At 41.1% G+C, this 27,530-nt stretch overlaps 1 protein-coding gene across 2 annotated transcripts in view; it reads right to left on the reverse strand.

The window, feature by feature from the left end:
* PHF20 (PHD finger protein 20) overlaps positions 1-27,530 on the reverse strand; it is a 119,193-nt gene that overhangs the window by 88,125 nt on the left and 3,538 nt on the right. For both annotated transcript variants that reach the window (XM_033094510.1, XM_033094509.1), the window contains exon 2: positions 10,897-11,011. In XM_033094510.1, coding sequence (XP_032950401.1) covers positions 10,897-10,979 — 83 coding nt within the window. In that variant the 5' untranslated portion in view covers positions 10,980-11,011. The remainder of the gene's footprint in view (positions 1-10,896; positions 11,012-27,530) is intronic.

Consider the following 27,530-nt stretch of genomic DNA (forward strand, 5'->3'; position numbering starts at 1 on the left):
GCAATATATAGATGATATATTATGTATAGAATTGTACACTTGAAATCTATGTAGTTTTGTTGATCATTGTCACACTAAATTTTAATTAAAAAAAAAAAAGAAAGTATATTAGTGGTTGCCTAGGGATGCGGAGGAAGGCGGAGTGACTGCTAATACTATGAGGTTTCCTTTTGGGGTGATGAAAATGTTCTGGAATTAGTAGTGATGGTTGTACTGTGAATACTAAAACCCACTGATTTGTATGCTTTAAAATAACGACTTTATGGTATGCAAATTATATCTCAATTTAAAAAAAAAACAATCAAAAAGAGGGAAAGAAAAGAATCCCACCAAGTGCTAGCAAAGATACAGAGCAACGGGGACTCATACGTTGCTGGTGGAAATGCAAAATGTAATAGTCACACTGGAAAACAGTTTGGCAGTTTCTCAAATTAAACATACATTTAACATATGACCCAAGAGAAATGAAAACTTCTGTTCTCACAAAACCTGATGGAAATGTTTGTTCATATTTACCACAAACTGAAAACAATTCATATCTTTGAACAGGTAAAGGATAAACTGGTACATCCATACAATGGAATTCTACTCAGCAATAAAGGGAAGAAACTACTGATTCATGTAAAAATATGGATGAATCACAAATGCATTATGACAAGTATAAGAAGCCCAATTTAAATACATACTATATCATTCCATTTATATAACATTCTAGAAAAAATAAAACTATATGGACAGGGGACAGATTAGTGGGGGCAAAAGGCTGGAGGTGGCAGGTGGGGCTGATTCAAAGGCACGCAAAGAAATTTCGTGGGTGATAAAAGTGCTCTACATTTTTATTGTGGTAATGCGTGCACGACTGTATGAGTTTGACAAGCCTCAAAGAACTATACACTGAAAAGAAAGAATTTTACTGTATGTAAATTAGACCTCAATTTAAAAACACAGTAACACATGCACCTATCAGCAACTCTCCCAGTCAACCTTCATTCCTACCGATACCCAGCCTCCCTCTTCCCCTTAGAATAAAAGAACGACCTGCTCCTATCAATGGCCAATCCCTCCACCTGTGTACTACACTAGTCTCTCCTCTCCCACTTTTTCCTTGAACTTATGCTAATCAGGCTAATTGAGCCCACTGCTCCATTAAAACAACTCATGTCAAGGTCATCCATAACCTTGATGTGACCAAATTAACAGCCACTCGATCCTCATCTTACTTGACCCACCAGCATCACAAGACTGAGGTGATTACTTGCTGTTCCTTGAAACCCTTTTTCCACTTGGCCTTTGGACACCTTCCTCATGGATTTCCTCCTGCCTCAATGGTCACTCTTTCCCAGTCTCTTCTTCTGGTTCCTCCTCATCTGCTGATGTCTAAACAGTGAAAGGCTCTAGGGCGCAGTCCTTTTATCTACACTGACTCCCTAGGTCAGCACTGGCCAATAGAACCTTCTCAGTGGAAACTTTCTGTATCTCTGCTCTCCGATATGGTTTTTTGGATCGTGCAGCCCTAGATGAGCTCATCCAGTCTCATCGCCTTAAATCCCATATACAATACTTGCAAAAGAATGCTTAAAACTCAGTAACAACCAACAACACCAACCAATTAAAAAACAGGCAAAAGAACTTAACAGACACCTCACCAAAAAAAATACTCGTATACAGATGGCAAATAAGTATATGAAAAGATATTCAACGTATTAGGAAATGGAAAATTTAAATAACAATGATATACCACTGCAGACCTATTATAGTGGCCAAAATTCTGACAATACCAAATACAGGATAGGTGGTGGGAATGCAAAATGGTACAGCCACTTTGAAAGACAGTTTGGTAGTTTCTATACTTTTTTTTTTTTTTTTTTAAGGAGGGCACACACAGCTCACAGTGGCCCATGCGGGGATCAATCCGGCAATCTTGGTGCTATCAGCACCACACTGAGCTAACCAGCCACCCCAGGTAGTTTCTTACAGAACTAAACATACTCTTACGTATGATCCAACAGTCACATTCCTCAGTATTTACCCAAATAAGTTGGAAACTTACATCCACATAAAAACCTGCACATAGATATTTATGGCAGCTTTATTCACAGTTGCCAAAACTTGGAAGAAACCAAGGTGCTTTTCAGTAGGAAATGGATTAACAGTGGTACCTCCAGACAATGGAATATTATTTCGCACTTTAAAGAAATGAGCTATTAAGCCATGAAAAGACATGAAGAAATCTTAAATGCGTATTACTAAATGAAAGAAGCCAATCTGAAAAAGCTACATACTATACGTATGTCCAACTATGTGACATTATGGAAAAGGCAAAACTGGGGAGACAGTAAAAACCTCAGTGACTGCGAGGAGCTAGAGGAAGAAGAGTCAAGGGTTTGTGGGGAGTGAAACTATTCTCTGCGTGATACTGTAATAGTGGACACGTGTCTTTACACATTTGTCAAAACCCAGAGAATGGACACCACCAAAAGTGAACCATAATGTAAACGATGGACTGTGGATGATGACGTGTCAGTGCAGGCTCATCGATTAGAATAAACGTAATCTCTGGTGAAGGACGTGGACAGTAGGGAAGGCTATGCATGTGTGGATACAAGGGAGGGGAACTGCATTTCTGCTCAGTTTATGGAACCCTAAAACTGGTCTACAAAATAAGACCTTTTTTCTTTTAATCTCATATACTCACTGCCAACACCCAAATTTCTATCCCTAACCCAGAGCTCACACCTGAATGCTTGACTCTATTATTCAACCATCTGCTCAACATCTCCGCTTGGTTATCTAAAAGGAATCCCGTATTTAACATGTGCAAAACCAAACTGCTGGTTTTCCAATTTCAGCAACTAGTAACTCTGCTACTCAGCCCCTGGAGTCATCCCTAACTCTTCTCTGTCTCTCACATCGTCGGTAAATCTGTCAGCTGTACCTTCAAAAACACCCAGACTCTGATCCCTTCTGATCATCTCCACCCCTGCTTTTTAATTCAAGCAACATTTAATGCAGACGACTACAAAAGACATATTGTTCTCCCTACCTCTGCACGGGTATGCCTACAGCATATTCTACACACAATAACCACAGCCACTTTTAATAACTGAAATCAGATGTCACTTCCCTGTTTAAAAATCTTTCAATGACTTCCTATTACATTTAGAATAAAGTGCAAACCCCCTATTATGGCCAGTCTGGCTCCTGCTGACATCTGTAAACTCCTCCTACCTCCGACCCCTTTTTTTTTTTTTTTTAATTAGGGAATATTAAGGAACAGTGTGATTTTCCCAGGATGCCAAGTGATGGTTTTTCAATCTAGTTGTGGAAGACACAGCTCACTGGCCCACGTAGGACTCGAACCGGCGACCTTGGTGTTATGAGCACTGTGCTCCAACCACTGAGCCATCCGGCTGCCCCTCGCCCCTCACTCTTTACCCATCTTGTATTACTTGAACACAGCCAGCATTCCGTGCTTTGGTTGCCTCTGCCTGGAACTCTCTTCCCACGGATATCTACCTGGATCGCTCCCTCGCTTTGGCTCTCTACTCAAATGTCTCCTTGTCAGACAGACCTTCCCCAAGCACCCTCTACATAAAAAAGCATACCTCATATACACACAATGTCATTCTCTATCTACTTACCAGTACTTACTCTTCTTCTTAGCATTTATCACCACCTAACCTTACAGGTATTGACCTGTTTATTTACGGTCTATCCACCTCCACTGGAATGTCAGCTCCTAAAGATCGGGGACTATGTCCTAATCACTACTCTATCTCCAGCTCCTAGCAATGAATGAAAGACTTCACGTGAAGTCATCTTTGTGAAGCTTTCTGAAATTCCCACACATGAAATTTATTGTTCTCCCCCAGGGGTTTGTACATATGTAAATATCACCTCAAGATGTAATTAATTTCAGGGACTTCACTCTCCTTCCTAGGTACAGAACATAGCAAGGGATTCAAAGCCATATCTTGTTATGCTCAGAAGCCAGACTACCTGGATTCAAATCCCAAACCCAACACTTACTATTTGTGCAATTTTGGGCAACTTACTGAATTATTCTGTGCCTCTGTTTCCTAATGTATAAAATCGGAATAACAACCTCATAGTGTTGTGAGGATTATATGGGGTATAACATGCAAAGCCTTTACATTTGTGCCTGGCACAGAGTCAATCACTCAATAAATGTGAGCTATTAGCAAAGACATAAGCATTAGAATATATGATTAACAATCCTTGGCTGGCAATGCTAAAAGCCAGTACTACACTGGCCTCTAAATTTCTTAAGGGACCGATGTGATTTTTCTTCATTTCTATCATAATGCCTGATCACAGCATACACTCAGCTCAATACGTGTACGTGGAAAGCTCAGAAATGAAAGATTACTGAAAAAGAAAAGCTGGTACAAGAAGTGAAGAGGGATGAAGCAGAAACTCAGACCTAATCAGTGTAAAATAATCCTAATAAAAAAGAAATAGAAAAGAGAGCTAAGGACATTATGAAACTCAGATTTTAAAATCCTTTGTAAAAGAGATGGAAGGAGACCATGATCAACTTAAATGGAAACAAAGTAGTGAAAACGTGCCAAAGAGTCAGGAAAACAACAGACAGAAGGAGCTTTTATCACTGTGTTCAGAACAGGAACAGGGAGAGCCAGGCCTCCTGTTCAGGGCAGATGGTGCGCTCCTAACAGATGACAGGAAGAAGGCAAAAACGGCAGAACAAGCAGCTTCCATTCTATCCACCAAGATTCATTACCAGGAAACTGCAGCCTCTCACATGTTAGTCAGTTCACCTACACAACCCTGGAGGTGAAGAGGGCAGGCAGGATTCCTCTGTCTATGGAATAGGAAAAGGATATGTGGAAAGTTCACCCCAAAGTGGTAGATCCAAAATTAGAACATGGATTCTTATCACTATGCCATAGTCTGTTTGGTGAGATAAACTGCCATGGAAAATCCAAATCTGTATTTTACAAACTCCTCTCTTCTAAAAAAATTAAAACCCTAATTTCATGATTTCTTTGAGACCCTATTAATTTAAGAAAAGCTGGCTTGGATGACTTACAAATAAAATTCTGGTAAGGTACACAGAACAATGTTGTCAAACAAAACTGAGTTAAGTCTTAGATTCATCAGTTATTAATTTGTGCCTTGGGCAAGTCACTATACCTCTGAGCTTCAGGTCCAAATGGGCTTGCTATGAGATAGCCCAAGAAAAGCAACTAAAGCAATTAGCATCAGCCTGACACATAGCAAATCTCTGATAAATGTTAGCGGTCATTGCTCTTGTTGTTAGTTTAACAGAAGTATAATATTAGGTGTCCTGTACTCTGTTACTGCAGTATACAGAGCAATACAGACAAATAAAAGATATAGACCTATTATAAACATGAATCCTACTCACCCACTCTGGGTCACATTAGTGCCTCCATACACTACTGTCACATGGGTTTTGAAAAATAACCCTTCATTTTCATGTTTTTTTATGTGTTTGTTTTAGCAACTAGCAGCAAATCAAGAAAATATGGAAGAGCACCTAGAAAAATATCACCAGGGAAAGCAATCACTTGGGAGGCACGGCAGTCTTTGGAGTCAAGTCAACAGGGGTGCAAAACCCCAGCTCTACCACTCACCAGTTATAAAATTTGGAACAAAGAACTTTTACTTGTATGAGCCTCGGTTTCTTCCCTCCTTTAAAACATTGAAACAGTAAATAGAACCGGCCTAGTGGCTCAGGCGTTGGGGCGTCATGCGCCTAACGCCGAGGTCACCGGTTCGATTCCTACATGGGCCAGTGAGCTGCGCCCTCTACAGCTAAGATTGTGAACAACAGTTCTCCCTGGAGGTGGGGGGCCGAGCGAGAGCAGCCCGAGGTTGGCATGAACGGCCGTGGGCTGCCAGAGGTTAGCGTGAGCTGCGGTGCACTGCTGCGGGATGAGTGGCCGGTGGCCAGCATCAGTGGCCGGCAACCAGTGTGAATGGCAGGCAGCCATCCTGAGAGACCGGCAGCCGGGAGAATTGCCGTGAGCGGCCGACCGGTCATCGACTGCCTGCCTTGGGGGGAGGGGGGAGCTCATAATACCAGCATGGGCCAGGCAGCTATGTCCTACACACCTAGACTGAGAAACAACGGCTTGAACTGGGGGAGGGAGAGGGGGATTTTTTTTAAATAAATTTTTTTAAAAAAATAGTAAACAACCTGATAGCTTGTTGAGAAGATTTAATGGAGAAACTGCATATGGAGAGCCTGAGAGAATCAATTCTTTACATAATTGCTATCAAATTCTGCAATATTAAAAAAAAAATTTCTCTCACGCTTAAGGTGTAAGTAATCAAAACACCCTAGGAAATGTTTTCCTACAATCATTTGGAACTTGGTCCACAAATATTTTATTGAGTACCTATTATATGCCACATGCAATTTTGAGGCACTGGAGTATATCAGTAAACAAAACAGGCCACCTGTGGCTGTCTTGAAAACACACCTATCCTATCCTTATCAAGGGGCTAGTAACTGACCACAGCTGCAGCAGCTCTAAACCAATCACCATCTCTGTGCCATCTCCACACTTGGCCCAGCCAATGATTGAGTAAGTAGGGGTACTAAGATAAGACTCTTTCTAGAAGACAAGACTCTTCTGACAACTTTGGCTTGAGGATTCTCCATCTCCTTTGCCAAAACTTTCAGAGAACTGCACTGCAGTCCCATACTTCCTACCTTCCTTCCTTTTCTCTCCTCCACAGGGGTCAGACTTGCAAGGCTATCTGACAGCTCTCCCAGCCTCCTCGCCTCACTCCCCATTTCCCCCTACAGGCGGTTTCCAAATAAATCAATTGCACTGCTTCTTGGAGTATCCAAGCTAACACAGTAGCCCTCACTGATCTTTCATTTTAGTGGGGAAGACAGATAAACAAGTATACAAAATAATCAAATCAAATAATTCTTAGACTGGCAAAGGTGTAGCATGACAGAATTCTTTCAAGTGTTCTGTGTCCTGTTAATGGTGATGCTTACAAGAATCTATGTATGTGTTAAAATTCACAGGTATGTACACCAAAAAAGGGGGGCATTTTACTGTATGTATATTAGAAAATAACCTAAAATGCAGAGATAAAATTATACTGTAAGAGTAAGTATTAAAAAGGAACTCACATTAATTTGAAATCGTATTTAATTTATAACAAATTAAATATATAAACTTATAAGTTAAATATAATTCATCCTTAGACATATTTTTTTTAATGTCAAGAAAATCTTAAACTTCGCTCAGTAGATTCATTAGTGGTAACAGTGGTATTGTAACTTTGAAATTATTTTGTGTACAATGTAAAATGAGACAAACAGGTTAATATATTAGTGTGATTAGGAACAAAGATTTTCAATATAAGAGAAAGGCAAAAATAAAAATAAATTACAAAACGTTGAATTTAAACTGGAAATATCAAAATGAACTCACAATTTTCAAATAATTTATTCTCTAGCTCCAGCCACTGAAAAGGCCTAAAAGAGTAGACATTCTAGAAGCAATAAACACACCCAGTGCCCAGAGCTTAATTTCTATATACCATTTGCAACTAAAAGGAACCGGGTCTCCTTGGAGAAATGGCGGACTCCAGGGTCTGGAACAAGACATGTGTAGGATAAATCTGGGGCTTCTCGTAGTGCCAGAAAACAAGAAAATGCTCATGGACTAATAGGAGTGTGTCACAAGAACAAAGGAGATAGTTTAAAGGACCTCTCACTGGCCAAATTTGGAATAATTTTAGCATCAAATAGAATAATGAATGTAATTGACTACAACACTATACAAAATAATCTGAGTTCTTAGTGATCCTTAAAAAAGGAAAAAAGGAGGAGGGGAGAAAGCTCTTCTTGCAGAACGTGAGCTAATAAAACACAGAATGACAGAGACATCCACTTTATATACTTATTGTAACGTAACCAATCCTAATTACCAATAATTCCATAATATCTAATATCCAGACGATATTAAGATTTTTCTATTCCCAAGAATGTCTTTTTCCAAAATTGAGATTCAATCAAAGGTTTGCACATCACATTTTTATGTCTCCCTAGTTCCTTTAATTCCACAATAATCCTCCCCTCCCCACCCTTTCCCCCATCACGGCATTTTTTAATTTTTTTTTTAAGAGTACTAAACAGTTATTTTATAGAACATTCCACGTTCTGGGTTGATCACATTATTTTCTCATGGTGAGTTTAACTTGTTTCTTGTATTCTCTTATATTTCCTATAAACTTTCCTATAAACTTAAAAGTTATGTCTACACTTCAGATTAAACATATTTTTTGCAGAATGCTTCAATGGTAATGCTGTGTTTCATAATGCATCATATCAGGGAACACATAAAGCTAGGTCGTCCCACTGTTCCTTTACTTGGATAAGGTAAAGCCCACCATCTCTCACCATTTTAAAGGTATACTTTACCCTGTGAAAGTATTAAATAATTTGTGGTGATACTTTGGTACTTGTCAATATCCTGTTCCCCCACACCATTTAGATAATGATTTTATTACTGTATCCATTGACAATCCTTGTCCGAAACTACACTGTGAGGTTCACAACCAACAATAAAGTTTGGCAAAACCAGAAAATCTGTCAAAGGCAATGTTGATAAGGATGTAGAAAAACAGGAAGTTTTGTGTACTACTGATGGGAGTGTAATTCAGAAGCAATTTGGAGATCAACTTGGCAGTTTCCAGTAAAACTGAAAATGTGTGTATCATACTACACAACAATTTCACTGGGGTAGGGCTTATAAAAAACTGCAATTCATGACCCATCAGTAGATTATAAAAATCAAATTAGTGCCTCTTGACCAGCATTTTTGTGTGTATGTTAAGGAGATATGCACGCAACATAGAAGAAAAACATCAGAGTATAATGCATGTAATAAGGTTAAGGACTTATTAGGTTATGGACTTATTAGGACTTATGGTACTTAATAAGGTTAAGTTCCATAAAATTTTTGCTTCATTTAAATTTATATGTATACATGAGCGGATACCACACTGTACTTAAAATATATTTCTTATTATACAGAATGTAGTCAAAACCATTTGAAAGCCATTGCCCAAGAAACATTCTCGGCCCAGGTGCACAGAGACATTTACAGAGATGTTCACAGTAGCACTGTGTTTTAGTGAAAAACTGGAATCTAAATGTCCATCAGTAGGAGACTGGATAAACAAAATATGGTATATTTATACAGTGGACTCTATACAGAAGTTAGGATGAATAGCGTATATCAATATCAATATGGGTAAATCAAAAACATGATACAGAAAAGAAACAAACAATATGATATCACTTATATGAATTTTTTTGAAACACTCAGAATGATTCTATTATTTACTGAGACATATACAGTGGTACCTCGGTTTTCGAACGTAATCCGTTCCGGAAGACGGTTCGAGTTCTGAAACATTCGAAAACATCCCACAGCTAGGCCTCAGGATCTTGCACTCAGCGGAAGCCACGTGACATGTTCGACTTCCAAGGCATGTTTGAAAACTGAAGCATTTACTTCTGGGTTTATGGCATTCGTAAACCGAAATGTTCGTCAACAGAGACGTTCGAAAACTGAGGTACTACTGTATACGGTAAAAATGTAAAAACACAGACAGAAAGGATACAACCAACTTCAGGATGCCGGTTGCCTCTATGGAGTGCAGGAGGGGAATTGAATAGGGAAGGATATATAAGGCACTTCCAGTACATCAGAAATGTTTTATGTCCTTTATTTTATAAAATGTAAATAAAACAAGTGTTAATATTTATTAATTCTGAGTAGTAAGTACACAGATTATTTTATGATTAGCTCTTTTTACTTTTTCTGTATTTTAAGTTTTTTAATTTAAAAAGAATTTTCTTTTTATGAAAGCTGCCTTAAAAAAAACTGAGGGAAAACAAAAAAGAGAAATAATTATAGATAATACAAATAGCCTAAAAACAACTGGGTGTTCAAAGTGTCTCCAATTCTTGGATTAAATCTCCCAGCCCCAAAAGGCAGCAGAGATATATTCTACTCCAGCCACTTCCCTGCTTCTCTTCCCTTGTCTTCTCTTTACATCCCAGGCACTGGCTGCCTCTATATTTTGAGATAACTCCAAAACAGCTACCGTCTTCCTTATGAAAACTCAGAAAGCTTTGAGTTTCACCTTAAGCATTAACAAATAATCAAATTCTAGAATGTCCTCAACAACTAGCATCACTTTACAGTTTATAGGCCTTTCCCCATATATTCTATAATTTGATTCTCAGAAAAAAAAATCTATGAGGTCATATTACTATTACCCACATTTATAGATAAAGCTGATGCTCAAAGTGGCTAATGACCAATGAGGTCACAAGTCAATGACAAAGACTACAACCCCTCAGCTTCCGAATCTAATCACTCCTACAGTATGACAACTAACTTTCAACCATACAACACACCCCGAAAACTGGAGGGGTTGTCCACAACACTGGAGCTGTTCTGATCTAACCCCTTTTCTTCATTCTTCCATCCTGATCTCTCTCCTCTCTTCTTCCAGACAGGCAGCCAAGAGCACGATACCTGCCACTATTAACTCTTCCCTTCCCTGCAGCCACTCATGCTTCTTTTTCTTATAACTTCTTCAGATGAAGAGGCAGAAAGGGGAAACAAGCATGAACAAAGGGGTCACAGAATGGTCCCCTTGACACAGGGACCCCTGCACCAAAGAGAAAGGACATTCCCACAGCTCAAGACTTAAGTCTCTCTCCTTCCACCTTCCAAGAGTCAGGGAGCAGGAAAACACTACAGAAAAGCCCAGGCTACACCTCTTTATCAGTGCTGGCAAAACTCCTTTACTGAAGGGATTTAATTAAGAAAAACGTAAAAGTACCAGTTTTTTAATCGGTCCCGGGCTTCCAACTGGGCTCCCACTTCAAAGCTGATTCCTCGTCTGTTAGGTGGATGCTTTGTCATTTTCAGTCATCAACGGAGCTGCCTTTATTCTCCTGCAAAAGCCAATTAAATATTTATGAAACTTAGGCAAAGTCTGCCCAGAGTGTAGCAGCACTCACTACACGTAAAAGACAAACAGGCATTATTCAAAACACAAAGCTGCAGGAAACCCTGCCTAGACTCTTTCGCGCCTGCCCGCATCCTAACTCAGGTGTGTACCCTCCACTGGGGCCTCCTCTATTATGCAGCACCCTGCAGTCTCTGGACCTGGGAGGAGAAAGGACTCACATATAAGGGGCACCCCTCAGAACTCCAAGAAAACAATTGCTCTCAGCGTTAAATTTAATCACTTGCTGACTCAGTCAACATGTATCTGCAGAGAGACTATTTAGGAAACTAGTCAAGGCCAAAAGAGAGAGAGTTCCTGCCCTCATGGCGCCTCCAGTCCATGGGGGAAAGACAAAAATGTAGCCGGTAAACAGATAAATGAAATAACTGCAAGCTGTACCTGCTGTGAATGTTAAGTGCCACAAAGGAAGCTAACAAAAGCAGAGACACTAATAATTCCTGACCCTACCTTTGGAAGCCTGGACAAAAAAGATCTATTTATACTTTCTTTGATCTATTTATATTTTCTGCTTCTTCTTGAGTACATTCTGACAATCTACATTTTCCTAAGTAATTCTTTAGGAGCCTTTGGGTACTGAGACTGGTGGTCATTTTATATATAAGTAAAATCTATCTTTAGGTGCTCGTGGTGGTTTTGATGGAAATGGAGCCACTCGAGCTCTCAAACCACTGGAGCAGGCCACCTCCACACAGCGAGTTACCCCCAAATTCTCTGCCACTAAACTTTGGCCCTCAACAGCCTACAATACCCAAGCAACGCCAGAGCACTGCCAGGGCAACATCTACCTCAGATCAGGAGCACAATCATGCAATGGATGAATGTGGAAAAAAATCACAGAAGTGGGTCCATCACATCTCAGGAGGAATCTGCTTGCAGTAAGTGTATTACATGAACAGGCAGGATGCAAAATGACACCACTTTGAGCTCACATTAAAACTCATATACATTGTTTTTTTTAAGTGGGAGGGGAAAAAAACAGGTTGTAGGTGATTGTTCTTTGCCTCTCAGACAGTTTCCTAAATTTACACAGTTTTTTTCACAGCAGAAATTTTCCACAAGAAAAATAACATGTAATGTGAAGGATGAGCTAGCTATCCATTAGACACCCCATTCCGAAGGAATGACATTGGGAAACACACAAAGCAAATCAAACTAAGGCAGGAATGGTTGCCAGTTGTAAATTAAGGAAGCTGAATACCTAATAAACTGAGAAGCTATGCTAAGTAGGAGTGTTTCATGTGGACCCCGGGGGAAGGGAGTCAGAGGTTTGACTGGCCTTACCTAACACTCTCCAGGAAAATAAAATACCAAATCTGGTGCAAGTTAATCCAACCAAGAGAAAAGTCTTCGTTTTGCTTGCCTGAAATACCACATCAAGTTTTCTTTGTATCTCTGACCTCATGTATGAAGTAATATTCAGATTAATAGTTTGGCCTCCCAGATTATATGAAAAGGTGGTGCCAAACAAGAAGAAAGGGAGTGGCACTGAACACGCACTGAGCTGCTAGTGAAAGGGGGATGGTGATAACAACAGTACCTAGCTGTTAGGTAGTGGGTGTGAGAGGATTAAATGAGATGATCCATTTAAAGAGCACAGGGCCAGTACAAAGTAAGGACTACATTGTTACATAGTAGCCATTAATAATTCTATTATCACAAATGAGGAAATTAAGCTTAAAATAATTTGGCTAAGGTTCAGGTGCTCAGTGGCAGGCCCCAGAACAAAAGCCCACGTCTGCTGGATATCTGAATTAACACTTTCACCACACAACTTCCCCCAGGGTGCTTCAGGAGACCTTCCATTAAAACACAGGTGTGTGGGAGCAAGGCAGCAAATGAAGATGAGCAAATTATTCCCAACGGCTCAAGACAACCAATTCCTCTTGAGGCTGAGTTGTCAGAAGGTTTTCCTCATCGTGAACTAAAACCTGTTTCATTTTAACTCTGACCCACTTATTTGAAGTTTCATTCTGACATTACACGGAACACGACTAAGGACTAATCTGGCTACCACGTCCCATTCCCAGTCTTCCCTCCACTTCTCGGGAGAGGCAGAGTTTTTCAATTTCACATTAATTCATTCAGAAACCATTAGTTGGTACTACCAGTAAGGCATTGTGCTGGAAATTAGGAATAAGAAATCCAGCTCATCCCCGCTCCAGTCCACCCAGCAAGACAAACACAAATAGAGATGAACAAGCTCCAGCAAAGGGCACGTGGAGGGATACCTGGGAAGTCATCTGAAAGTCCCAATCTGACAACACCTGCTAACAAAAAAGAGTTCAAGACAGAAGCGGGAATTTAAAAAAAAAAAAAAAAAAAAAAAGATTACATAAGAAGTACATTTTTACTTCTCACATTTAATTTTAAACACAAATTTTTCTCAAGACACAAGAGGGCTAAGATTCTGTAGCTTTTAACTTATCCATTCTTCAGGGCCTTAGCTTTTCTTAAAATCTCCAGCTTGCAGAATAAGAAGCAAAAGGAAGTATGTTCAATAAGGACACCAAGAAAAACTAAGAGAAACAAATCTGATGCAGTCTGTATTTATACGGGATTCCATTAAAGGCCTTGGCAGGACTTCAAATTACTCCTTTAGATTCAAATTTCCCTACAATGGGACCCCACTGCTACACAGCAGAGAGCCTCGCTTATTTCCTTAAATACCATATTCACAGTCAATGCCCCTGTATCAATGACAATGAAAGCTTTAACTGTACACTGTGTAATACAGTTTGAAAGGCACTTTCACAAATGACAAACTAGGAGAAAATAACTGCAACACATATGACACTTCCTTTATTAACAAAGAGTACATACAAACCAAGAACAAAAAAGTCAACTCGCTTAAAAATGGGCAAAATGTAAGAACTGCAGATCACCGGAGGAAAGGAGGGGAATAAAGCGAAGGTCTAATAAACATGTGGTATTATATCCATATAATCTCACCCTAAATTAAAGAAAATGAAAATCGAAATAACAATTTTTCCCTTCTCAGATAGGCAAAACTCAGAAAGGTAGGCTACCCAACGTTTACAGGGATGAGGAGAAAAGAGTCTGCTTACATGTACTGTTGATAGAAGAATAAATTGCTTTTCTAGAGGCAATTTGGCACTACCCACAAAAATGCACATACCTGCAACCCAGCAGTCCCACTGCCATTAACTTATCCTACAGATACATCCCCCAAAGTCTACCAAAATACCTATGAGAATTAGCAATATAACTTTGCGATTTCTGAGGCTAAACTCTCCATCAGAAGAGGCCTCCTCCACAATTAAATTGAAGCAACTACTTGACTTAGAGCTGATGGGTCCTGGAAAACACACTTAAAAAAAATAAAAGTCAAAAATAAAAAAGAGGCCTAATTAAATGAATTATGGTTCATCCATACAATAGAATGTTGTACAGCTATTAAGTGGAATAACAGCAATCTATAGATGATATGAAGCCATCTGCCAGATACAATGACAACTAACAAAAGGCCTGGTATGTGTAGAGGCGTATGTATGGTATTATGCCTTTAATGTAAACAAACACATATACATAGACAGATCCATTACAGCACATACATAATAAAGTGATTCCGTGGAAGGAACTAAGAAACTGTCTAAGTAGTTCTCTTAAATGAGAGGAATAGAGCATGAAAATTTGACTTTTCATTTTTTACCTTTCTGTATTGTTACAATTTTCTAACCTTAAGAATATACTTCCAGGGATTATCTAGTTGGTAAGATTTTAATTTTTGATTACTTCTTTATATTTTTAAAAAACATTATTTAAATATGTAAATCTTAGTGTTTAGTGTTAGGCTCTGCTAGTGCTGGTTGTACAAACTCTCTCTTTTGGATAACAAAAATGGTGACTTAGATGGGACTTAGCTCTGAGTGGGCTTTCTCCCTGTGGTTCAACAACCCCTGGCTGGGAAGGTCTCCCCAGATTCTGTCCAAGTGGCTGCCTGGATTAATTGCTCCAAGGACAGACCTGCAATGCTTGCTGCTGACCAGACGTGGCTGACCTACGGAGCTTTCATTTTCCAGTGAGAGAAATTGGGTTCTTGGCTTGGAAGATGTCTACTAGACATAATTGGAAACTGGTTTTATTTTCAAGGCTTTGTCTGGGTTGTCATGTTTGAGAGAGAGATGCAGAGACTTGGATATGACCAGAAAGTTTTAAAGAATTAAGATTGACTTTGGAAGCCAATAAATGCCTCTTGAGATACCAGCCTGATACCTTGCTTACATGGGTCACAGCAGGGTACACGTATCATCACCTGCTACTCTCTACTACTATTGCTACGGTCTCTGATTACAAATTGAACACCCCTAATATCCCCTCTAAGGCTCGGAGACCATCACGGCAGAGGCAGGTGCATGAGATTGTAAGAGCCTGATAAGAGGGGCACAATGGGCAGACAAACCTGACTCCATCTTGAAGCTCGTCATCCTTCTTAATTGAACCTAGACCTGTTGCCCTATTTCCCTCAAGACTGAGGAATGAACAACAAAAAGGGGAGATTTGTAACCCGCAGAACCAACTCAAAATGGTCTTATCCTGTTTAAAAAGATACCGAGTTGCTTTTCAGAGACAACAGACCAAAACTGTAAGTCATGCAGCTGAAGCATGTGTACAGGAGAGAACTTTGATCTCCATCCTGCACCAAAGAACCAAAGTCTTGCCCCCCCACTCTCCAAAACCAAAGGACAAGGACATAATCAGAACTTGAACACTGGAACCCTTTCAGAGGTACAGGGTCCACTGTCTGTCCAGGAAGATGGGTGCCGAAACCCCTTACCATAAATGGGCAAGCTCCAAGGTCCTCCAATTAAAAACTGCTCCACCAGTGCTTCCACATACCTATTGCCCCAACCCCTTAAAAACATACATCAAACCCTGGATCGGGGAGTTTGGGTTTTTGAGCCATAGCTTACCCCTTCTCCTTGCTTACCGCTTTGCAAATAAAGTAACCCCAATTTCTTCACCGCAGTTACCAGTGTTTAGTGTTAGGCTCTGCAAGTGCTGGGTGGATGAACTCTTTCTGTTTGGTCACAACTGCAGAATTATTCACAATAGCCAAGATACTGAAACAACCTAAGTATTTATCTATGGGCATATGGATAAAGAAGACACACTATGGAATATTATTCAGGCATAAGAAGGAAATCCTGCCATTTGTGACAACATGGATGGACCTTGAGGGCATTATGCCAAGGGATATAAATCAGAGAAAGACAAATAGTGTTTTACATCCCATGTGGAATCTAAAAAAGCCAAACTCATTCAAACAGAGAATGGAATGGTGTATTCCAGGATTTGGGGAATGAGGGAAATGAAACAAAAAAGGGTGCCACCTTTCATTTATAAGATGAATAAGTTCTAGGGACTTAATGTATAGCATGGTGATTATTGGTAATAATACTGTATTATACACTTGAAAGTTGCTAAGAGAGTAGATCTTAAATGTTCTTATTACAAAAAAGAAATGGTAATTATGTGACATGATGGAGGTGTTAGCTAACACCGTGATGGTGATAATTTTCCAGTATACAAGTGTATCAAATCATCGCATTGTAAATCTTAAACTTACACAATGTTATATATCAATTATATCTCAATAAAAAATTACATATTAAATAATCTTATACTACAGTATTGTACAGGATCTTCACAACCACCACATGATTAGGACTCAATGTGATGTCCTCATGGTAAACACAGGGAACTGAGGTGCAGAAGGAAACCAAGGTACATAGGGGTTAGCAGCTTTCAAGGTCCTCCAAGACAGGAGACATCCGTCTTAACATAGGTAACAGGATTTTCCCAGAGGCAGACAAACCACTTCGCAAAGGCCCTTCCTCTTTCCCCTACCAAAGTCGTTTCTATGCTTATATTCGTGCCTTTAGATACAAACATAATTTGAATACAAGATTAATCAACCAAGTGCTTTTCATATGTTGTGTCAGAATTACCACACCATTATATAAAAATAGAAATATTTAATTTTTCAGAAAGGACAAAACCTAAGACTGATCCAGGTGAGGAAACTAGAACACTTGAACCACTGCCTGGGGCCGTGACTACAACCATCTTTTTATACCTCAATCTGGAAGCAAGGAACAAGCTGTAAAACTGCCTATTCACTTGGGCTCAGTAATTTCAATCTGCAAAGTACAGCTCAGGATAAAAATAAATCATTTGTGAAAACGAGGAAAAAGCAATGGCTCTTTACATACAATTCTAGGGAAACTAGATATAGTTCATATGTTTTAAGAACAAGAAAATATGAAAGCAAAACCTAATATAGTGGGACTACACTATAAGCTCTACTAGGGAAATGAATGACTGGTGTTCAACAAATTCCTGATAAACGAAATTAAGAAAGCTACCAAGCTACTAAAATGACGAGGATGTGAATTAACCTCATAAAAAAAAAAAGAGCAGATATAAAATACCCTTATGCAGACTAACAAGACCTACATAAAAAATTTATGATTATAATAGCTAACTCTACACATACTGTCATGTAATCCTTACCACAACCACAGAGATTAAGTGCTATTACTAACCCTCATTGTAAAGATGAGAAAACAGAGGAACAAAGAAAAATTAGGGATACCCTAAGACACCCATATCATAAGAGGCTGAGCCAGGATTTGAATCTAGGGCTGCGTGGCTTCCGATTCTTAACCACTACGTTTGTTTACCAGCTACATCTTTGAGTTCTCTTTCCTAACTTATCAAATGAGAATTAATGGCCCCTATCTTGGGTGCTTATTATAAGGATTACGTGAGAAAAGATCTGCAAAGCCCCTATTTGTCTAGAAAAGAAGGTATTCAAAAAATGGCAGGAGAATTTTCTGAATTCATAATACATTTACAGCTAATGACATACATACTGATAAGGACTCTGGGTTTTCTTTTTGAAAGAGGTAAAAAGAGTACGATAGCCATGGTAACTGCAAGTCCTGCCCTCAGCAATCGCATTGTGCTCTGAGAAAAGGTATTGAGGGCTTAAAGTAAGCCAGAATTAAAGTGATAGATGGGTATGGAACAAGACGTTTCAACTAGTCAGCTCTGAGTCAGGGTTGGGGGGAAATAGACTCTGTCACACTCAAGGAAAGACTGTCAATCACCAGAAACTACAGAGCAGGCTTTGGGACAACTGAACAGTACTTACCACCAGGACTGCATTCAACCTCCTCCACTAAAGGGTGATGGTGACTTTTAAACTTAATGCAACCCCCTTTCAGTTGAGGGACACTGCAAGTGAAAGACCTGCTTAAGTCTTTAGGCCTCCTGCATTCAATAGTAATTGAGTGCCGGCTAAGTGCTGGAGATAGATACTAAAGACGAGAGAACCCCAACCCTGTCCTCCAGTGGGGAAGGCAGGCAAAAACAAGGTAAACACATAGACAAAGAGAATTTCTGGCAGGCTAAGTACTATGGCTGAAAACCCAACAAAATAATGTGAACTAGTGACATGGGAGGACCCTTTTAGATAAGGCAGTTAGAATGGGCTAGGAGCTGAGGTCTGAGCAGAGATCTAAATGACAAGGAGACACTCATGTGAAGATCTAGGGGAGGAAAATTCTATCTAGGCAGAGGCAAAGTCCTAGAGGCCAGGGGCCTCAGGTGGGAATGAGCTCCCTTCCGTACTGGGGCCCCTGAGCCTAGGAGGTGGAGACTCTCTCTGCTGTCCCAGAAAAACATAAACAATATTCGTAGGTCAAGTGACACATAGGTCTCACAGGAGGAAGCTTTCAAGGGCCTCTGCCAAAGTTCTGTCTTGGAGGAAGACCAGGGAGTGCGTAGCGATGGGAGCAGACAGGTTTTACACTCAATTCGGCCAATCCTGGGAGGCTGAATGAAGATGAGAAGAATCACTGAGCCTCCCTCTGTTTGCCCATCTATAAAATGAGATTAATAACTCCTACCTCCTGGGTTTATTGTGAGGAATGAGTTAATAGATGTCAAGTGCTTAGCACAATAAGCACTAAATACTCAGTATTGGTGATAAAATGGCTGTGTAACAGTAGTACAAACAAAAAGGACATCAGATACAAAGGATTACAGTCAATGTTATTATGAAATACTAACAAATAGTATCCAATATACTAAAGAACATAAAGTGAACAACTTTAGTCCTGTGGAAGTGACAAGTTGATTCAAGTAAATGGAAGGGCCTCTCCACCACTGTCCTCAAGTTTCAAGGACACAGAAGGAAGACTGGGTCTAAAGCAAAGACCATTTCCATTCCTTCAGGCCCTTTCCTAGGTCACACTGAGAGAGTTGAATTAGCCTTTTTTACTTGAAGGGCTAAGGAAAGAAGTAAACAGAAGCAGAGAGTCAGAGAAGGAGAAAGGGAGGAAAGAAATAGGCCAAAAAAATTCCCTTGCCCTCTTCCCAGATACTTGAAATGCTTTCTCCAAGACCCTAGCTTTTCCTCCCACAATTAAAATTCAGACAGACAGCAAACACAGGTTGAGTTTACTCATTTCAAAGTACTGAGAATGAGCTGGCTAAGTCAGTGGATCTTCCCAGAGGCAGTGCCCAGGCTTGGCTCCAGAATATATGTGCTGCATGACCTTTGCCACATTACTCAACCTCACTGAGCTAATCATCTCATTCTCACAAGTTCCTTCTCATTTTCTCCCCATCACAGTTTAAGGCCCAAAGACTGGCCAATGTGCCAAGCTAGAAACATGGGCATCGCCCTTGCTTCCCACTCTCAGTCACCATTTTATGTAACACCTACTTCTCCCATTGCTGAGTGGTTGCCCAGTCCAGGGTCTCCACCAGTTCTCATCCCATTACTGCAACAGCTCTCATGGAGCTCAAAGCCTCCCCAGATCCAAATCAATACTGTCTTTTTAGCTGACATCTTCTGACTGCCTATTTTATGACAGACACTATACTAAGTACCGTATTTTGCTGTGTATAATGCGCGTGCACCCACATTTTTGGCCCAAACTTTCAGGGGGGAAAAAAATCTTTCATTTTAATTTTTTAATTCAAATTTTTATTTGTTTACATTTAGGTACTTGTTCTTTGTATTATGTATTATAAAGGAATTTTAGCATTCATTTTTTAACATATTATGGTACAAGAAATTTTATGTCACACATAATTACAAAACACAAGAACAGATACAAGGCATAAGAAATGTTATGTACCGGTAACAAATTTATGATATTTACACATCATAGAAGGCCAAGAACTCTTCATCGTCGTAAGTTCGTGGTAAGGTTAACAAAACCGATTATCGTTTTCCAGGGTATTTTGCATACGGATATCATTATTGATTTCTAGAGTTACACTTTAACTCATAAGCATAAATAAAAGAATTAAAAACATTTATATAGATAGGAATTAGTACTACCCACGTATAATGTGCATCCTTGTTTTTTCCTGACAAATTTGGGCAAAAAAGTGCACATTAAACGCAGCAAAATATGTTACTTTATATATATTAATACATCATCTAGGGTCTACTTCATAGGTTCATAATGAAGCTTCTTATTATTCCTATTTTACAGATGGGAAAACAGATTCAGAAAGTAAGCTGCCCAAATGACAAAGCTAGCAAGTATTGGGGCAAGGAATTAAAGCCAGGTAGTCTGACTCGGGTCAACTAGTACTGTGGCTAATCTTCCTCACTGCTACTTCAGTGGTATTTCTAAAACACAAACCTGATTATAAGACGCCTCTGTTTAAAACAGTTCAGGTTATATGTCAATGGTATCTCAATTAAAAAAAAACAACAAACAAACAGTTCAGTAGTTTCCCTACAGAACAGAGTTCAAGCTATTCAGTGGAGCAGCAAGACTGTCGTGAGTTAGCCATTATGACCAGACCAAACTCGATGGGAGCTTAAGAGGAGGGAAGCAGGCAGGCTTAGCAGAGGGGCGGTGGCGCACCGTGGTTATGACCAGAACTCTGGAGTGAGCCTGCCTGGTTTGGGGTCCCAGCTCCACCATTTCCCAGATAACCTTGCACAAGTCATTTTCTCTGGGAGCCTCAGGCTCATCTGTAAGAGAGATAGTACCAGTACCTACTTAATACCTTCACACAGGTGTTGTGAAGATAAAAACTTTGGTAGCACAGAGCCTGGCACACAGTAAGCTCTCAAGGTTATTACTGCTGTTACAGCCCACACACCCAGACTCCTTGCAGTTCCAACCTCCAGATCTTTGCTCAAACAAGCTGTTTCCTCTGCCTGTCCTTCAGGATTGGGCCCAACCAGGGCTTACTGGGACAGGGGCTCATTTCAATACTCTCCCATGGCATGGGCCAGTGGGCTCTCAAACACAAGGCTGTCGGTTCCACTCCTCGATTCCCGCAAGGGATGGTGGGCAGCGCCCCCTGCAACTAAGATCCAACACGGCACCTTGAGCTGAGCTGCCGCTGAGCTCCCAGATGGCTCAGTTGGTTGGAGCGCGTGCTGAGCTCCCAGATGGCTCAGTTGGTTGGAGCGCGTCCTCTCAACCACAAGGTTGCCGGTTCGACTCCCACAAGGGATGGTGGGCTGTGCCCCCTGTAACTAGCAACGGCAACTGGACCTGGAGCTAAGCTGCGCCCTCCACAACTAAGACTGAAAGGACAACAACTTGAAGCTGAATGGCACACTCCACAACTAAGATGGAAAGGACAACAACTTGACTTGGAAAAAAGTCCTGGAAGTACACACTGTTCCCCAGTAAAGTCCTGTTCCCCTCCCCTTCCCCAATAAAATCTTAAAAAAAACACAAATTCTCTGACGGCAGCCTGGCCTGCCCTCTGGGCCACAGCATGCAGCACTCTACACTGCAATTGCCTGTTTCTGAGCCAATCTCTCCCTAGGCACTGACCTACAGAGACCCCCAGCATCTAACAAGCAAGCAGTGCCCTTACAGGGTGGTCAGATGCTTGTCAGAGATAACCTCAGCTTCCTCACTGGCAAAAAGGGAATAAAAACAGGAAAGAGACCAATACCACTCCCCTGAAGGGATGTAGGGATTCAAGGAGACAACCATGTAGAACCTCGCTCTTGGAAAAGTGCTATCCTCGGGTAAATGTAGGAACTGTTTCTACTCCTTGGAGGCAGGGGGAGGAAGGCAAAACACAAAGAATGAGGCACCTGAAGACAGATCACAATTTCACCCTCAAGGCCAAAGAAAAGCTGTGTTCGGTTGTCAGGGGGAGGCTACAATCTATAAATATCAGGAGCTGTGGAGTGGGTTTGTGTGGGTTCCTTTTAAGGAAGGGTGTCTTTTTTTAAACATACCTGACTAAGCTGTTCTTACAGGATTCTTTAATTGAGGTATCACTATATTACAAAGGAAAACAATTTGGAGATGTAGTCATTACTCCACAGGGCCTCCAAAGACATTTACCTGACTTACAACCCTTTCACTGCGTATGGGGTTTTAAAACTAAACAGTTTAATAGTTAATGAATTAATTATCTTATTCTTAAATAATTTTTATTCCTGGCCTTTATTTTTTAATACCAGGACATAGCTAACTTTACTTAGTCTTCACCACAGGCTAAATCCTTGACATATATCTCATTCCCAAGAATGCAGACAACTGGGCAGTATTATCCCACTTTCCAGAGGAGGGAAAGGAGGCTTGGAGCAAATAACTTGCCCATGGTCACCGGCTAGGCGGAAGAGCTGGGATTTCAGAAGCAGGACCTCTTCCAAAACCCACTATACTTACACTGCTTTTAAAAATAACACCTTTAGGGGGCAGCCAGGTGGCTCAGTTGGTTAGAGCGGGAGCTCGGAACAACAGGGTTGCCAGTTCGATTCCCACATGGGCCAGTGAGCTGCGCCCTCCACAACTAGACTGAAGGACAATGAGCTGCCACTGAGCTTCCAGAGGGGCGGCCAGATGGCTCAGTTGGTCAGAGCGCGAGATCTCAACAACAAGGATGCCAGTTCAATTCCCATCCAGGGGATGGTGGGTTACGCCCCCCTGCAACTGAAGATTGAAAACGGCAACTGGACTTAGAGCTGAGCTGCGCCCTCCACAACTAGATTGAAGGACAACAATTTGGAGCTGATGGGCACTGGAGAAACACACTGTTCCCCAACATTCCCCAATAAAATTTTGAAAAAATAAAAATTAACACCTTTGGGATATCTAAACACTAATGAAATGAAAGGAGTACTGTTAAGTGTGAAAATGAGGGGAAATTTTAAGTATCTTTCTCTCTTACAGACAAAAGTGATGTACTTATGAATGAAATACAAACAAACAAACAAACAAGGTCCATGAGGGAAATTTTACAAACATTTTGTGAGAGGAATAAAACAAAAATAATGGTAACATAGACAAGTCTTCACAGTTCATCAAGTTTTGCTAACCTTATGAATTAGGTTTTCTTATTCCCATTTTACAGAGTAGGAAATGTAGGAAAAGGCTAACATTTACTGATATGTACTTCCAATGATCAATGGGAGGCCGTTATGATACTTGAGTGTGGAAACAGGTCGAGACAGGTTAAATGACTTGCCCTGGTGGATGTCTGCCTCCAGTGTCCACGCCAGTGACAGGCCCAAGAGGTTTAAGCCACATGCCCAAGTTACATGGAGCCCCAAGAGAGGGGCAGATGCTGGAATTCAAATTCAGCCATTCTGCTCTAAATCCTGGTTCTTAACCACTACATGCCATGCAGCCTGAACACAAAAGGCCGCCTCTTTATCTTGCCTTTCTCAATTACAGATGCATAATTCTCAGAGAGGTCATAGCATGACCGATTTCCTACTCATCAAAGCACACTGGAGAGCATTCACTACTCCATGGGACAAAGGGACAGCAGAGCAGCCCAAACCATCCATTCCCAAATGCCTCAAGAAAGGGAGAAAGACAGCCTGAGCTGGGAAAGTGGAGCTTCTACAATTAAGGAATGTTTGCATGGTCAGTAATGGAATCTGGGGTGAGAGGGCAAGGCCACCCTTTCTCTCAGCAGTACCTCAGTCCTGGGTTCCAGGCTTCCACCTGTTTGATACTGTGATTAAAGTGACTTATTCAAACGGTGGGGTGGGGGGTATGGGGGGAGAGAGATGGCAGCTATAGAGAGAGGAAGATATAAGAGCACCAGGTTTGCAGACAAAGAAATCTGGACTCTATTAGGCATATAACTCTGAACAAGTTACTTAATCTCAGTTTCCTCATCTACCAGATGAAGATAATAGACAAATTGTAAAGATTTAATAAGATCCAATAGAGGGCTGGCCCGGTGGCTCAGGCGGTTAGAGCTCCATGCTCCTAACTCCAAAGGCTTCCAGTTCGATTCCCCCATGGGCCAGTGGGCTCTCAACCACAAGGTTGCTGGTTCAATTCCTCGAGTCCCGCAAGGGATGGTGGGCTCTGTCCCCTGCAACTAAGATTGAACACGGCACCTTGAGCTGAGCTCCCGCTGAGCTCCCGACGGCTCAGTTGCTTGGAGCGCGTCCTCTCAACCACAAGGCTGCCGGTTCGACTCCCCATCCAAGGGATGGTGGGCTGCACCCCTGCAACTAGCAACGGCAACTGGACCTGGAGCTGAGCTGCGCCTTCCACAACTAAGACTGTCCTAAGACTGAAGGACAGCAACTTGAAGCTAAACAGCACCCTCCACAACTAAGAAAGGACAACAACTTGACTTGGGGGGGAAAAAAAAAAAAGATCCAATAGAGTACTCAAAAAAATGCTTGGTGTAGTTATTATGATTGTAAAATGTCCACATTTCCAGGCCAGGTTTCCACAACCTAGAAATCCCAATAATTGTGCACCTGTAGAAGCAAGGAAGGCATGTCAATCCACCTAACCATGCACCTTTTCCATGCAAAAAAGAGACCTCTTGAAAATCAGGTCTCCACTAGGACAAAGAGAGCCCCAATAGCATCTATGATGCCTGGGAGTCAGCCTTTTTAATCCTAGGATTATGTTTCTTGACACGGAATAAGCTCTCATTGAATACAACCATCGTTTTAAATCCTTCCCCAGCCCCCTCCTCTCCCTCTTTCCCCGAAGTCCGCGGATTCAGGCACCACCTCCCTTTAATACAACTGTACTATTTACACTTGGTGACTCATACCAGGCTCCAAAAATTTTACGGGATTTCTGCAAGCTCATTGCTTCCATTTGGCCAAAGAAAGCAAAGGACAGCTGGATGGATACGTAGCCCAAGATCTAGCAAAGTTGTCACACCATCATGACGAATCAGGGTTTCAATTTGCAATAGGTTAACCCAATGGTAGTCAGTCAACAATCTGCAAGGTACAGTTGCTAAGAGATGAACAGGGACAGCATCCTCCCTTTTCTTTCCAAGTTTACAATCTTGGAAAGGAGGCTCTTAGCATACATTTTGGCTTAAAGAATGTTTATCAAGAAAAATGTAGGGCCGGCCCGGTGGCTCAGGCCGTTGGAGCTCTGTGCTCCTAATGCCAAAGGCTGCCGGTTGGATTCCCACATGGGCCAGTGGGCTCTCAAGCACAAGGCTGCCAGTTCGACTCCTCAACTCCCGCAAGGGATGGTGGGCTGCGCCCCCTGCAACTAAAAACGGCAACTGGACCTGGAGCTGAGCTGCGCCCTTCACAACTAAGACTGAAAGGACAACAACTTGAAGCTGAACGGCGCCCTCCACAACTAAGATTGAAAGGACAACAACTTGACTTGGAAAAAAAGGCCTGGAAGTACACTCTGTTCCCCAATAAAGTTCTGTTCCCCTTCCCCAATAAAAATCTTAAAAAATAAATAAATAAAATAAAATACTCCCCTTCGCTTCAAACACACTTATCCCATCGTTCTCGCCACTTTCTGAAGCAGTTCCGAAAGTCCTCTTTTATTTGTGTCTTTAGTTGCGCTGTCATGGTTGCCTCAATGTCCTGAATCAATTCAAAACGTTTTTCTTTCACGGTCATTTTGACTTTGGGAAAGAGCAAGAAGTTGCATGGTGCCAGATCCACTGAATAAGGTGGATGAGGACACGCTATAATGTTTTTATTTGACACAAATTGCCATACCAGAAGCAATGTGTGACACAAAGCGTTGTCACGATAGAAGATGAAGTAAAGACACTCACGAAAAAGGACTTCCAGAACTGCTTCAGAAAGTGACAAAAACGATAAGGTTAAGTATGTTCGAAGAAATGGGGAGAATTTTGAGGGAGATTAATGGCAATGTGTCTTTTACTGTAATAAACTTTTTTATTTAAACATTCCATCGTATCATTTGATCACACCTTATATACTTTAGAGCCCTGATTTCCATGTAGTGTCAGCAACTGCCTTTGAGAATAACCAGGTGTTCTCAAAAAACTGTTAGTTTTACTCACTGATGAAGTAATTTAAAATCTAGATTTCTTATCATTGCCTTTAGCATCTTGTCTGGGGTTTTGTGGCTAAGTATATTCCTATAAGGAAGAACACTTGGAAGTAATTTTTAAATGGTGCTTGCTCTTAGGATGCACTTTCAAATTTCAGATAGGGAGTTTAAGCACCTTTAAAATCCAGGAAGAAGTAAGTACCAGTAGCTGATTTCCCACAGATTATGGGAGACCTTGGGAGTAGAGGGCTAAAAGCATTACATCTCACTTTCCCCAACTCCAGCCAAAGGCAAACTACCTGCTTCCCTTTTAAATTTCATTCTACCTACACTGCTAATTCAAAGTGAAAAAGAAAGCTGGGATGGGGAGGTGGGGAAACATTTTTTAAATACACATCAGATAAGAGAACTTACAAATAAACATGCTGTATGTAAATACAGTCTTCCTCTTTGTGAGGAGTAGCTAACATTTAATGGAGAATTCAAAGAAGACTTCTTTGATAAGTTTAGGCAGTTTTGAATGAAATAAAGCCTGGAACTGGCAGAGGACATGGAGGCAGAAGAACGCTGAAGTTGGGTGTGAGGACAAGCTGGACGCCTCGGCTGAAAAAGAGACGGTGGCAGAAGCGACTCGGACGAGAGAATGATTGGCAGTCGGCCCAACAGCGCACATGAAGGAAATCAGATCTGCTACAACAAACTCCCAGACACTGGGTTTCTAAGCAAGGTACTGACAAAGACTTAGGGCAGGGTAGACCTTGGAGATAATCAGCCCCTCACTTTAGAAATGGGGAGAATGAGGCCCAGTAGCATTAAATGACTTGCCTGAGGTCTCACAGTGCGTGGAAGAGCTGGGACTAAAGCCAAATCAAGATCAAATCCGTTACTGAAGAGGATCTGACATTCATGTGAGGGATGGGGGAGGGGGAAGGACCAAGACACAAAACGGTCTAGTCATTCAGGTTTGTCCTGATTAGGGCCCAGAATAGGATCATGCTGGAAAAAGGCCATGACAGGTGACAGCCAGGGAAATAGGTAGAGATGACCTAAGACATTTAGAAAGGAAAAACCCACTAAGACTTAGAAATAGAGATGTGGGTACAAAAGGAAAGAGAGCATCATAAGGCCTGACCCCCATCAAAGCAGGTC

Source organism: Rhinolophus ferrumequinum, chromosome 23, assembly GCF_004115265.2.
Source record: "Rhinolophus ferrumequinum isolate MPI-CBG mRhiFer1 chromosome 23, mRhiFer1_v1.p, whole genome shotgun sequence".
Lineage (NCBI taxonomy): Eukaryota > Metazoa > Chordata > Mammalia > Chiroptera > Rhinolophidae > Rhinolophus > Rhinolophus ferrumequinum.